Source organism: Thermobia domestica, chromosome 8, assembly GCF_964235325.1.
Source record: "Thermobia domestica chromosome 8, izTheDome1.hap1.1, whole genome shotgun sequence".
NCBI classification, from domain to species: Eukaryota; Metazoa; Arthropoda; class Insecta; order Zygentoma; family Lepismatidae; genus Thermobia; species Thermobia domestica.
The window spans coordinates 180767719-180780535 of record NC_137461.1 but is presented as its reverse complement, the minus strand read 5'-3'; the positions used below and the strand labels follow the sequence as shown (position 1 = coordinate 180780535).

The 12817-nt window shown below is 35.4% G+C and overlaps 2 protein-coding genes across 2 annotated transcripts; both read right to left on the bottom strand.

Annotated features, from left to right (window-relative positions):
* Nucleotides 1-4679: 4679 nt before the first annotated feature.
* On the bottom strand, nucleotides 4680-5723 carry LOC145692394 (uncharacterized). The gene has a single exon (XM_081767697.1). It carries the CDS (start codon nucleotides 5721-5723, stop codon nucleotides 4680-4682), a length of 1044 nt encoding a protein of 347 aa, XP_081623823.1.
* A 1263-nt stretch (nucleotides 5724-6986) lies between these two features.
* Nucleotides 6987-8135, bottom strand: LOC145692393 (uncharacterized). Its single transcript, XM_081767696.1, has one exon. It carries the CDS (start codon nucleotides 8133-8135, stop codon nucleotides 6987-6989), a length of 1149 nt encoding a protein of 382 aa, XP_081623822.1.
* Nucleotides 8136-12817: the final 4682 nt, after the last annotated feature.

Genomic DNA, 12817 nt, shown 5'->3' with positions numbered 1-12817 from the left:
TAAAGAATGGACATACACTATTTCGAGAATCGAGACAAGACGGGAAATGTTTACGATACTTTTCGTCTCGTCTCGATTCTCATCTCCAAAGAGAGACGAAAATTTTGATTTAGCCCTGACCCGTCTCGAATGTAAAATGCTAATTCTCATGTTATTTTATTTGTTTTAGAAACGAAATGAGAAACTCCTCTTCTCGTGAGCAACATTAAACCAAACCGAAATATTCTTTCCAAATGTCACGTTTCTCCTTGTAATGGTATGACCTGAGCGATAATTTAACTTCTAGCTTTTAATCTTCTACGAGATAATAATAATTATTATTATTACTATTATTATTCCTGAAGATTTGATAGTTCAAGTATTGAAACATCCGAGTATTCAAATATCTGAATATAATAAAACGTATGTTATCGCTGATCAATCGCCATCAAAAATTCTAAAGTAAGAAAAAAAAATTGCAACGTGCATTCGCAGAAGCACCTTGACCACTGAACCGCGATCGCTACGCGGTAAACGATCCGTCTTTAGTCTGGTTACGTTAGGTTTCTTTGTCTCCGCTTGCAAACTTGTATGTTATATTTTTCGATTCAAAATGTCTTTCGTATTTCTTTTATGAAGTCGGCAAAGTTTATATTAATAACTTGAGTTTTTCTTAAACCACTGGTTCACAAGTTCGTTCTTTCTCCACACGAAACTACAAATATGACAGATTGAATTCTCATACTCCCCATTTCTTTCAAAGCAGTCGCCATTAGCTGGTCAAAGACTTATTTCCGCCACGATTCATATTAACCAAAGTAATTCATTTTTCGGAAGCGGAACTTTCACTTTCCGGATTACGCAAAATTATGGAATTCAGTTATACTCCGGAATTCAGAAGAATTTCGGAACTCGGAAAGAATCCGGAATTTAGAAAATTCCGGAATTGAGAAAAACTCCGACTTTCGAAAAAATCCGGATTTTCCGAATTCCGGAATGTTAACGAAATCAGAAATTTCTAAATTCCGGATTTTTCCGAATTCCGAAATTATTACAAAATTGGAATTTTCCGAATTCCGGAATTTATCCGGCTTTACTTTCGGGAGTCCGAAAACTAATAATTCCGTAACGGGCTATCCCTAGTTTATACACAACCTTTCAGAACACTAAGCTAGTAGCTGTCTACAAACAAACAAGTAATGCAAAGCATGTTGTATACTGCAATACGTCATGTATTAAAATCCGACACCATGACCTTTTATTACATTATATGAAGAGCATGTAGGTCTAAATACCTCATGTATTACATATAATGTAGGTTTTACTCTTTCAGCAAAGAAGAAACATGTGATCATAGTATACAACCCACAGAAGTGATAGCTGGCAATACAGTGGTCGTAATCCCTAACGACACAGGAAGTGAGCGTTGCCATCGCCGCTGGTCTAGAGGCTAGCACGTGAGCCTTGGGTGTATGGAGTCTCGGGTTCGATTCTCGGCGGGAGAGCACCTATCATTTTTAACTGTTCTCGATGTTTCTGTGTTCGTGTCCCTGTCGTTATAAGTTATTAGAAAAAGCAAGTTAAACGAGTGAAGCAAGTAAAATTAGCAATAAGTAAGTTACTGAAACGCGTTCGGTGAGTCAGTTAAAAAAATAGTGGACAAAGCACTGGCTTTTCGCGCCGTCCATGCGAGTTCGAATCAATCTCGGCTTGATATTTTATCCATTTGAGAGAAAGTATTGTTTCTTTTCGCTACAGGATGGATTTTCTCTTTGGTTTCATGTCAAACATGCTCACGTAATGAAAAGACGCTGTAGATAATAATAATAATAATAATAATAATAATAATAATAATAATAATAATAATAATAATAATAATAATATGAAATATTAGTAGCTAACTCGTGTGTGTATTTCGACAATATAATTTTATATTATTATGTGGAAATTAGTAAGGCTGGCTGGCGCCCGCCTCCCTAATTTTTTCGATGCGCCTTATGGGTTCACGGTGTCCAACGTTGGTCCCATCCCAGTATCACCTCCTGTTTTCTCGATATAAGCTATCGACATTTTGCCTAAAGAGGGCTCTGCCGAGGCCCCATGAGTACCCATGACAATGACTCTTCGTTCATTTTGCATTGAAATCGCTTACTTTTCTGAGTACTATGAGTGCATACTGTCCAACGTTGGTCCCATCGCTCTATAGTTTCCCGTTCTCTCGATATAAATTGCTAATATTTTGTTTGTAACGGAGATATGGCGTTACAACCATTACGGTTGAAGAAGAACTGAGGAAGATATTGCCTTGCCACAAACAACACCTATTATTACTATTATTATTATTATTATTATTATTGTTGTTGTTGTTGTTGTTGTTTTACTTACCACTAATGTTGCCTACCTTTATTTGCAATGCAATGTGTTACTAAAAAGCAAATCAAATAACACTCCTCGCCATTCAGGCTCCCGAACTCGAAATATATGAGTTCTCTGTGTTAGAGGAATGCACATTTATTATATTATTCTTTCAAATAACACGTTACACAAGTTACTTCACTTTCAATGTGTAATTTCATATCATCACTAACAATCATCTTGTTCCCATAGGAAACCCCCCCCCTCCTGCAAAAAAAAAAAAAAAACCTGACCGTAGCGAAAGGGCGTGAACCTTCTTTAGGCGATTAATCGGGTCCAATATTTCAATAAGTTTCTGCACACAAATATTTCAGTAAAAGAGGAAAATTTATTCAAACTTTCTGAATACCTATTTATGGGCGAAATTTGGTTCTCTTGGAACTTTTTAAGAGTTTGAAGGGCCACCATTTTGAACATTTTCATCTGATTATTCTGGTTAACGAACTCATCAAGATATTTCAACAATTAATGTTTGTGCCAAGTTTCGTCTCAATCCGCTGAAAATTAGGGTGGTTATGGCATTCACAAATAGCGTTATATATATACAAATAGATAGATAAATAGACACACAGAGGGAGAGAGAAGAAGTGTTTTTCTCCCTTCTCGCACCTGTGGTGCGTCAGAGCTAAACCGGGCCCCTTTGCAAAACGTATTGACGAGCCTAACCTAAACACAAGCCTCTTACTTGCTAACGTAGAAACGTGGTCGGGGGGTGTAAGGCATGTAGAAATTGTATTTTTAGTAACCATAAGTATGGTCGACTTCCATGTTTTTCCTTTTACTTTTTGCAGCTACTTCGGAACGTTCAATTTTTATTCTTTACTAATTGCAAATGGCGTTTACATTCAAAATATGAGGAATTTTGGTGGCATTTGTTCGGATATTCTTCTCTTTCGAAATGAAGACAAGAACAAAAGCAATACGCAAAGACAAAAAGTATTATCAGTACTAAACATTACCAATAATAATTGCTACGAAAAACTAAATACGACCTCTTTTACCATCTCTCATGAGTTGTATGTATTATTAACAAAAATTTTTAAAAATGTCCTTGCCGAGGATTCGAACTTGCGTCCTTTGCATTTGTAAGCCAGCACCTTAACCACTACACCAAGATCATGGCATTGTGACCGTTTAGTTGTCGGCGTATTTGTTGTATTTGTGTTTTATGTTCCCACTTCGACAATTTTTACTCTTTTTTTGTAAGTTTAACAGCTGTTTCTGGCTTTCTCTTTCGGTGTCGTCCTTTATTTACACAATGCACTATTCGTATTCACAGCTTGTGCCCCTCTGCAATGTCTTATTCAGATTAAGCTTTTCTTTTTGCCCCTCAGTAAACATTTGATTGATTTAATTCTCATACTCTCCACGGATGGAGCGCAGGAATGCCAGACTCGAAAAATAGGTGTACATTTACTTTCCTGACAGATCATACTTTATTTACAAATCACGCATATCACATCCACAGCTAATGAACTGTATGATTAAACCCATATTACAGATTCACCCAGATATCATGGAGGAACGAGAAATAAGACTTGAAAATTTTAGATGTTATTTGCTTCAATTCTTATTTAAAGGTACATGCGTTAATATTATAAATATGACATGCTTTGTCCATATGTTAATATAATGATATAATACTTGAATATTAGTACAATGAATTACTTATCTTAACTTCTTTCTGCAGTAATTGTTGCTTGCTTGCTGTTAAACCACATGGTTGCTTGCTAAACTATCATACTTTGTCTTCGGTCACACATAAACTGAGTAGCACTCTAAAACACTGTTAAGAACATGTAAATCTTGTGTATTAACATGAGTGTTTTTTTCTAAAAACTTTGAGTAATTATGCTTTTCTAAAACTATGAATGAATATGCTTTCCTAGTTGCACTTCGCAGCACATTGTCGAATGCAGAGACACAACTTGAACAGAACACTGAAGGCACTGTTGCCAGCCAATGCAAACACAACTCACTAAAACTCATACCAAAAATCACTAAAGGAATCACAAAGAATTCACTAAACCACTAAACTATATACAAAAAGATGAAACTAATATGAATAAAAATAATGCACATATGCAAGCTTATCCATCCTCCCCCTCCTTGATTGGACACAATCAATTAATATTCTAGGGGTAAAGGAATTAATTTAGCAACACTGCGCCGAAAAATGCCACTTTTACACTTCACAGTTGCCACTCGCACTAAATTATCACTGCCCGGATGAACTTCTTCTATCACACCTATCTTCCACACTTGGGGAGGAACATTGTCTTCTTTTAACAATACAATGCCCGGTTGTAGATTAGGCTGAGCTGACTTCCATTTTCTTCTTTGTTGTAATGGTTGAGGTAATCCCTTGACCAACGTTTCCAAATATGCTGCTTCATTTGTTGAATCCGTTGCCATCTGCCTAGTCTGTTGATAGGTGCGTCCAGTAGATCTGGTTCCGGAAGGCTGAGGAGTGTAGATCCCATCAAAAAATGTCCTGGAATGAGATACAATGGATCTGTAGGATCGTTGGAAATGGCTGTCAATGGTCTTGAATTTAGAATGGCTTCAATTTGAATAAGTAACGTGTTCAACTCTTCGTATGTCAGACTTGCTGTTCCTGCTACACGCCGTAGGTGGTACTTCATGGGTTTTACTGAACTTTCCCATGACCCCATGTGAGGAGATCTGGCAGGAATGAATTTCCATTCTAAACCTTCTTGAGCTGAGTATTCCAGGATGTCCTTTCGGTTAGTCTTGGATTCAAAAAATTGTTGCAATTCTCGCTTGGCGCCAACAAAGTTTGGACCATTGTCGCTACAGATAGATAAGCATTTTCCTCGCCTAGCAACAAATCTCTTCAATGCTGCGATGAAGGCTTGAGAAGTTAAGTCTGAAACTATTTCTATGTGAACTGCTCTAGTGGCTAAACAGATGAACAACGCTGCATAGACCTTCATTTGAATTTTGCTGCGAATCGTAGGTTTGACATTAAAGAATCCTGCATAGTCCACTCCCACGTGTACAAATGGCCTTGCTTCATTTACTCTCTCCTTGGGTAAGTGTCCCATTAACTGAGATGAACTTGTTGATCTCCACTTGAAACAAACCAAACAATTGTGTACTATTACCTTGACCATCTTCTTAGCTCTTGGAATCCAATATCTGGTACGCAAAGATGCAATAAGAAGCTGCGGTCCTGCATGAAGCAACCTTTTATGTTCTTCTTTGACTATCAGGTGGGTGAAATGATGTCCTGCAGGTAAGATGAATTGATGCTTGTTATCGTACTCCAAGTTTGAATGTTCCAATCTTCCTCCTGCTCTTAGCATTGCTTCCGTGTCCAGAAATGGAAAAAGATCCTTGATTGGGCTCTTTGTTGAAACTTCCATTTGTTGCTGCAAGTTCAATATTTCTTGATAATAGGTAGTATGTTGTACTATCTTGATACATCTGTGTAACGTTAAACGAAGTTCCGAAGCGTCAAGACTATCGGTTTTTCTTTCTGATTTCTTGGAAAGACAATTATGTTTGAATCGCAAACAATATGCTACTACTCTCAACATTTTGCTTAACGATGAATACCGTTTCATAAAGCTTGTTTCATGAACTGCCACCAAACTTATCATGACTTTCTTCTCTTCTGGAATATTAGTTGGCTCATTTTGTTCTTGACATGGCCGTGTGAAGAAACTTTGAACCATGGCACCATTCTCGAGACTGAATAAGAGTGTTGGGATCCGCTCCTCGACTAACTATGTCTGCCGCATTTTCTTTACTAGCCACGTGGTGCCATTGATTGATTGATGTGATTCTCTGAATTTGAGCCACCCTGTTGGATACAAATGTCTTCCAATGATTGGGAGGTGATTTGATCCAAGACAAAACTATCGTCGAGTCTGTCCACAGGTGTATACCACTGACCTCTATATTCAATATGGATAGTGTTCTGTCTATTAGCTTCGAAAGATAAGATAAGATAAGATAAGATATGCTTTATTGTCATTAAACAACATTTGTTGCAATAGACATTGTCAAATATAACATATATATATATATATATATATTTACAAGTTTTATCACACTATCATTCAAGTTTTATCTATGTATCATTGTTCTTGCTTTCAACTCTTGATAACAGATTTTTTTTCAAATTCAGAGATACTATATACAGAATTGCTTATAAGGAAGGATTTACAAAAGTTTTTGAAGTTGTCGTGAGGCATTGTGCGTACATTTTGTGGTAATACATTAACTAATTTCATACCTGTATACTTATAACTCTTTTGAGTAGTGGTTAACCTAACTTGTGACATATTAAGGTCGCCTTTATGCCTAGTATTGTAGGAATGAACATCACTTCGGTGATTAAAATTATCTAAATTTTCTTTTATATACATGAGACATCGATAAATAAATAAAGAAACTGTCATAATTTGAATTTCCTTAAACACTTCGTTGCATGATGCTGTTTTAGGCAATCCCTTAATTATTCTTACTGCTTTCTTTTGCCATTTGAAGACATTCTGTGCACCAGATGAATTACCCCAGTAACAGTGCTCCACATAATTCCAATCTAGGCAAAGTTTGCTTCTTCAATGGTGCAACCTTCGACTTGGAACAAAGTAAATTGACTTCAATGTTTCCTTGATCGTAGCCCTGATATACACCACTGCTCCAAAATTTTCTTCACTTGCATCGCAGAAACCATGTAATTGTATTTCCTTAACGTTCTCCGAAGACATTACGTTTCTTGTAATTTGTATCTTCGCCATCGTAGGTAACCAAGACATTAATTGATTCCACTCAACTTGTAGGACTGTGTCTAATGGGTCATTCCAATCCATTCCAGTCTTCCACAACTTCTGTAAGAAATTCTTGTATTTGATGACAATTGGAGCGATTAGACCTAATGGATCGAAGATAGATGACACTATGCTGACGACTTGTCTTTTTGTCATTGCAACATTAGTTTCTACTCCAGTTCCGTGTTTACAAATTTTGTTCGAAATTATAAGTTTGTCTGTTAATGGAATCCATGCTATTCCTAAATTCTTAACACCGTCTTGCTGACCAAGTATGATTGGCTGTTGTTTTTCCCTGAAGTCTTCGGGAACTCCTTGAAGTACTTCTTCTTTGTTAGCACTCCATTTACAAAGCTTAAAACCTGCTCTGCTTAAAATATTAATAAGATCCTTCTGTAGTTCTAAGGCCTTTGACACGTTTGGTACTGATTTTAACATATCATCAACGTAGAAATTGTGCTTTATTACTTCTGCTGCTTCTGGAAATTCCTTGGAATTTTCCTCCGCTATTTGCTTCAGACGTCTTGTTGCCAAGAAGGACGCTGACGAAGTCCCGTACGTAACTGTTTGTAACTCATACGTCTGGATCGGTTCTTCTACTGAATTTCTCCAAAGGAAGCGTTGTAAACACTTGTCCTCATCATGAATTAATATTTGGCGATACATTTTCTCTAAGTCTGCTGTAAATGCAACTGGATACAACCGAAACCTTAAAATAATGGAGTACAAGTCATCTTGAACAATTGGCCCAACTTGAAGGATTTCATTCAATGATTTGCCGTTAGACGTTTTTGCACTCGCATCAAAAAACACTCTTAATTTAGTTGTTGTACTGTCCATCTTGAATACAGGATGATGTGGAAGATAGCAACTGCTGCTGCTGTTCACGTCTTCTTCTGTAACTTTTCGCATGTGACCCAGACTTAAATACTCATCCATAAAAGCGGCCTATTGTTTATGAAACTCAGGATTTTGTAGCACAAGCTGCTTAAATCTTTGTAGTGCCATGTTGTAAGACTCTCCTAACACTGCATTCTCTTCCTTCTTTGGTAATTTGACAATAAATCTTCCGTCTCCATTTCTGGTTGTATTTTGTAAAAAATGCTTCTCACAATTTTCTTCTTCCGGCGTGTAAATCTTAGTCTGAAGATCTTCGAGTTCCCAGAATTTTCTCAATTGTGTATCCAAGTCTGTCTCCATCTGAGCAAAACATGAAATTACCGACTGGTTGGCTTCTTCGGGTATTGAAGGCATATTTCCGACGACAACGTATCCTGGCTTCATTTCCTGCAAAACTGGATAATGTCCTTTTCTAGTCTTCTGGCCTGGTTCAAGGAGACTGTAGAAAAACCCCGCACCTATAAGCATGTCCACTGACGACGAGCGATTAAAAGTTGGATCGGCTAAGCAAATATCCTTTGACAAGTTCCAATTACTGTAATCAATATCCTTAGAGGGTATGCAACCTGTAATGTTTGGCAAACTGTAATGTATTTACCGCAAAATGTGGGCAAAGAAGTTTTAGGCAACTGTACTGAACTACTACTAGCATTTGCAGCTTTGTTATTTGTTGCTCCTGAGTCCACTTTTTGTTCAAAACTATCAATTAATTCTTGTAACTTAACCTTTGAATCATAATACAGTTCCTCGAATGTAATTCTGTGCGTTTCTTGTTCACCCGTCTCATCCAAGAGCTCTATTTCTGAATGTATCTCATCAAACTAAATAAAAACCCCTTCAAGTGCAACTAGCCTCGTTCTTGCTACTTGTATGCTAGGTTTATTTTCATTCTGTAGGTTTTGAAGAAATATCTGTATTCTTGTTGCCTGACCTTTGACCGAAGCACGTTTCTTAATTAATTGACCCAACTGTACTACTGCCATTGTTTCAGTCCTTCTTTTTTAACTACACAAACCGCTGACAATATATTTTACTTTTCACTTCTGAGTAACCTACAAACGTGTAACCTTGAAATCAGCTGGATTGTACTCATATGAACAGCGGTGATTCTAGCAGACATTTGTCCGCAGACAAAACGAAATTTCCCAGGGTTGCCAGCATAAATTTTAAATGTGTACTATCAAAATCAATTGTTGTTGTGATTGAGTTTAACGTCTCGTTCAGCAGCGAAGCTATAAGAGACGTGGACTTACTAATTAACGTGGAATCCGAACCAAATGAGCTCCCGCCGGGAATATATAATCAATCACGTTACTTCTAGTGCAATGTCAATGACGATTTAAGATTTTAACTTAATATGCACATAATATGCTAACATGTGTGCTATCTAATTTAATTTATATATATATATATATATATATATATATATATATATATATATATATATATATATATATATATATATATGGCCAAAAATGATTAACTTCTCAGAAAATAACAGCAAAATATCCCCTCAAATGAAGGTGAAAAACGTAAATTGCCAACTTTCAAATTACTAAGCTAATAATTTTATATTCATCTACAGGGTCCCCACTTACAGTTTATCACCACATAAAAGTGGGATATTAATATCTCTATGAAATTTTATACGAGGAAAGGATACTAATTTTCCGGGGAGAGTTGAGCAAAATATTCCCTCAAATGAAGCTGAAAAACGTACAGTGCCAACTTTAAAATTAATACACTAATAATTTCATATTTATTTACAGGGTCCAAACTTGCAGTTTATCACCATATAAAAGTGGGATATTTATATCTCTATAAAATATGTACGAGAAAAGAACACTCATTTTTCGGATAATGATAGGCAAAATATTCCGTCAAATGAAGTAAAAAACGTAGAGTGCCAGCTTTAAAATTAATAAACTAATAACTATATATTCTTCTACAGGGTCCCCACTTACAGTTTATTACCACATAAAAGTGGGATATTTATATCCCTATGAAACATGTACGAGGAAAGAACCACAATTTTTTGGATAAAGATGAGCAAAATATTCTCTCAAATGAAGCTGAAAAACGTACCGTGTCAACTTTAAAATTAATAAACTATTAATTTTATATTCTTCTACAGGGTCCAAACTTACAGTTTATCACCATATAAAAGTGGTATATTTATATCTCTATGAAATATGTACGAGGAAAGAACACTAATTTTTCGGATAATGATAGGCAAAGTATTCCCTCAAATGAAGTAAAAAACGTAGAGTGCCAGCTTTAAAATTAATAAAGTAATAACTTTATATTCTTCTACAGGGTCCCCACTTACAGTTTATCACCACATAAAACTGGGATATTTATATCCCTATGAAATATGTACGAGGAAAGAACACTAATTTTTCGGATAAAGATGAGCAAAATATTCCCTAAAATAAAGCTGAAAAACGGACAGTGTCAACTTCCAAACTCAAAAACTAAAAACTTTATAGTCATCGGCAGGGTCCCCACCTTCAGTTTATTACCATATAAAAGTGCGCTATGTACATCCCATTAAGATATGTACGAGGAAAAACACTAATTTTTCGGGGAGATTTGAGCTAAATATTACCTCATATGAAGCGAATAAACGCACAGTGCCAACTTCCAAACTAATAAACTAATAATTTTATATTCATCTACAGACTCCCCACTTTCAGCTGATTACAATATAAAAGTGAGATATGTACATCCGATTAAAATATGTACGAGGAAAGAACACTAATTTTTCAAGGAGAGTTGAGCAAAATATTCCCCCATATGAAGCGAATAAACGCTTAGTGCCATCTTTCAAACAAATAAACTAATAGTTTTAAATTCATCTACAGGGTCCCCACTTTCAGTTCATTACCATATAAAATGGGCTATGTGCATTCCATTAAAATATGTACCAGGAAAGAACAATAATTTTTCGGGAAGAGCTGAGCAAAATATTCCCTCATATGAAGTGAATAAACGCACAGTGCCATCTTCCAAACTAACAAACTAATAATTTTATATTCATCTACAGGGTCCAAACTTACAGTCTATTACCGTATAAAAGTGTGCTATTTATATCTCTATAAAATATGTACGAGAAACGAACACTAACTTTTCGGATAATGATACGCAAAATATTCCCTAAAATGAAGTTAAAAAACGTACAGTGCCAACTTTAAAATTATTAGACTAATAATTTTATATTCATGTACAAGGTCCGCACTTATACTTTATCACCATATAAAAGTGGGCTATTTATATCTCTATGAAATATGTACGAGGAAAGAAAACTAATTTTTCGAATAAAGATGAGCAAAATATTCCCTCAAATGAAGCTGAAAAACGGAAGTGCACACTTCCAAAAAACAAACTAATAATTTTATATTCATCTACAGGGTCCCCACTTTTAGTTTATTACTGTATAAAAGTGGGCTATTTATATCTCTATAAAATATGTAGGAGGAAAGAACAATATGTTTTCCGGGAGAGTTTAACAAAATATTTCCTGAAATGAAATTAAAACACGTAGAGTGCCAACTTTGATATTAATAAAGTAATAATTTTATATTCTTCTACACGGTCCCTACTTACAGTTTATCACTATATAAAAGTGGGATATTTATATGTCTATGAAATATGTACGAGGAATGAACACTAATTTTTCGGATAAAGATGAGCAAAATATTCCCACAAATGAAGCTGAAAAACGGACAGTACCAACTTCCAAACTAACAAACTAATAATTTTATATTCATTCACAGCGTCCCCACTTCAGTTTATAACCATATAAAAGTGGGCTATTTATATCTCTATGAAATATGTACGAGGAAAGAACACAAATTTTTCGGGGAAAGTTGAGCAAAATATTACCTCATATGAAGCGAATAAACACACAGTGCCAACTTCCAAACTAATAAACTACTAATTTTATATTCATCTACAGGCCACTCACTTTCAGTTTATTACAATATAAAAGTGGGCTATGTACATCCCATTAAAATATGTACGAAGAAATAACACCAATTTTTCGGGAAGACTTGAGCAAAATATTACCTCATATAAAGCAAGAAACGCACAGTGCCAACTTCCAAACTAACAAATTAATAATTTAATATTCATCTACAGGGTCCCCACTTTCAGTTTATTACCATGTAAAAGTGGGCTATGTATATCTCTATGAATAATGTACGAGGAAAGAACACTAATTTTTCAAGGAGAGTTGAGCAAAATATTCCCCCATATGAAGTGAATAAACGCTTAGTGCCATCTTCCAAACAAATAAACTAATAATTTTATAATCATCTACAGGGTCCCCACTTTGAGTTCATTACTATATAACATGGGCTATGTACATTCCATTAAAATATGTACCAGGAAAGAAAAATTATTTTTCGGGAAGAGTTGAGCAAATAATTCCTTCATATGAAGTGAATAAACGCACAGAGCCATCTTCCAAACTAAAATTTTATATTCATCTACAGGGTCCAAACTTACAGTTTATCACAGTATAAAAGTGCGCTATTTATATCTCTATAAAATATGTACGAGGAAAGAACACTAATTTTTCGGATAATGATACGCAAAATATTCCCTAAACTGCATTTAAAAAACGTAGAGTGCCAACTTTAAAATTAATAAACTAAAAATTTTATATTCCTCTACAAAATCCCCACTTACAGTTTATCACTATATAAAATTGGGCTATT

Coding starts and splice junctions, on each gene's coding strand:
- LOC145692394 (XM_081767697.1), bottom strand. CDS start 5,723: ATGCTAAGAGCAGGAGGAAGATTGGAACATTCAAACTTGGAGTACGAT.
- LOC145692393 (XM_081767696.1), bottom strand. CDS start 8,135: ATGGATGAGTATTTAAGTCTGGGTCACATGCGAAAAGTTACAGAAGAA.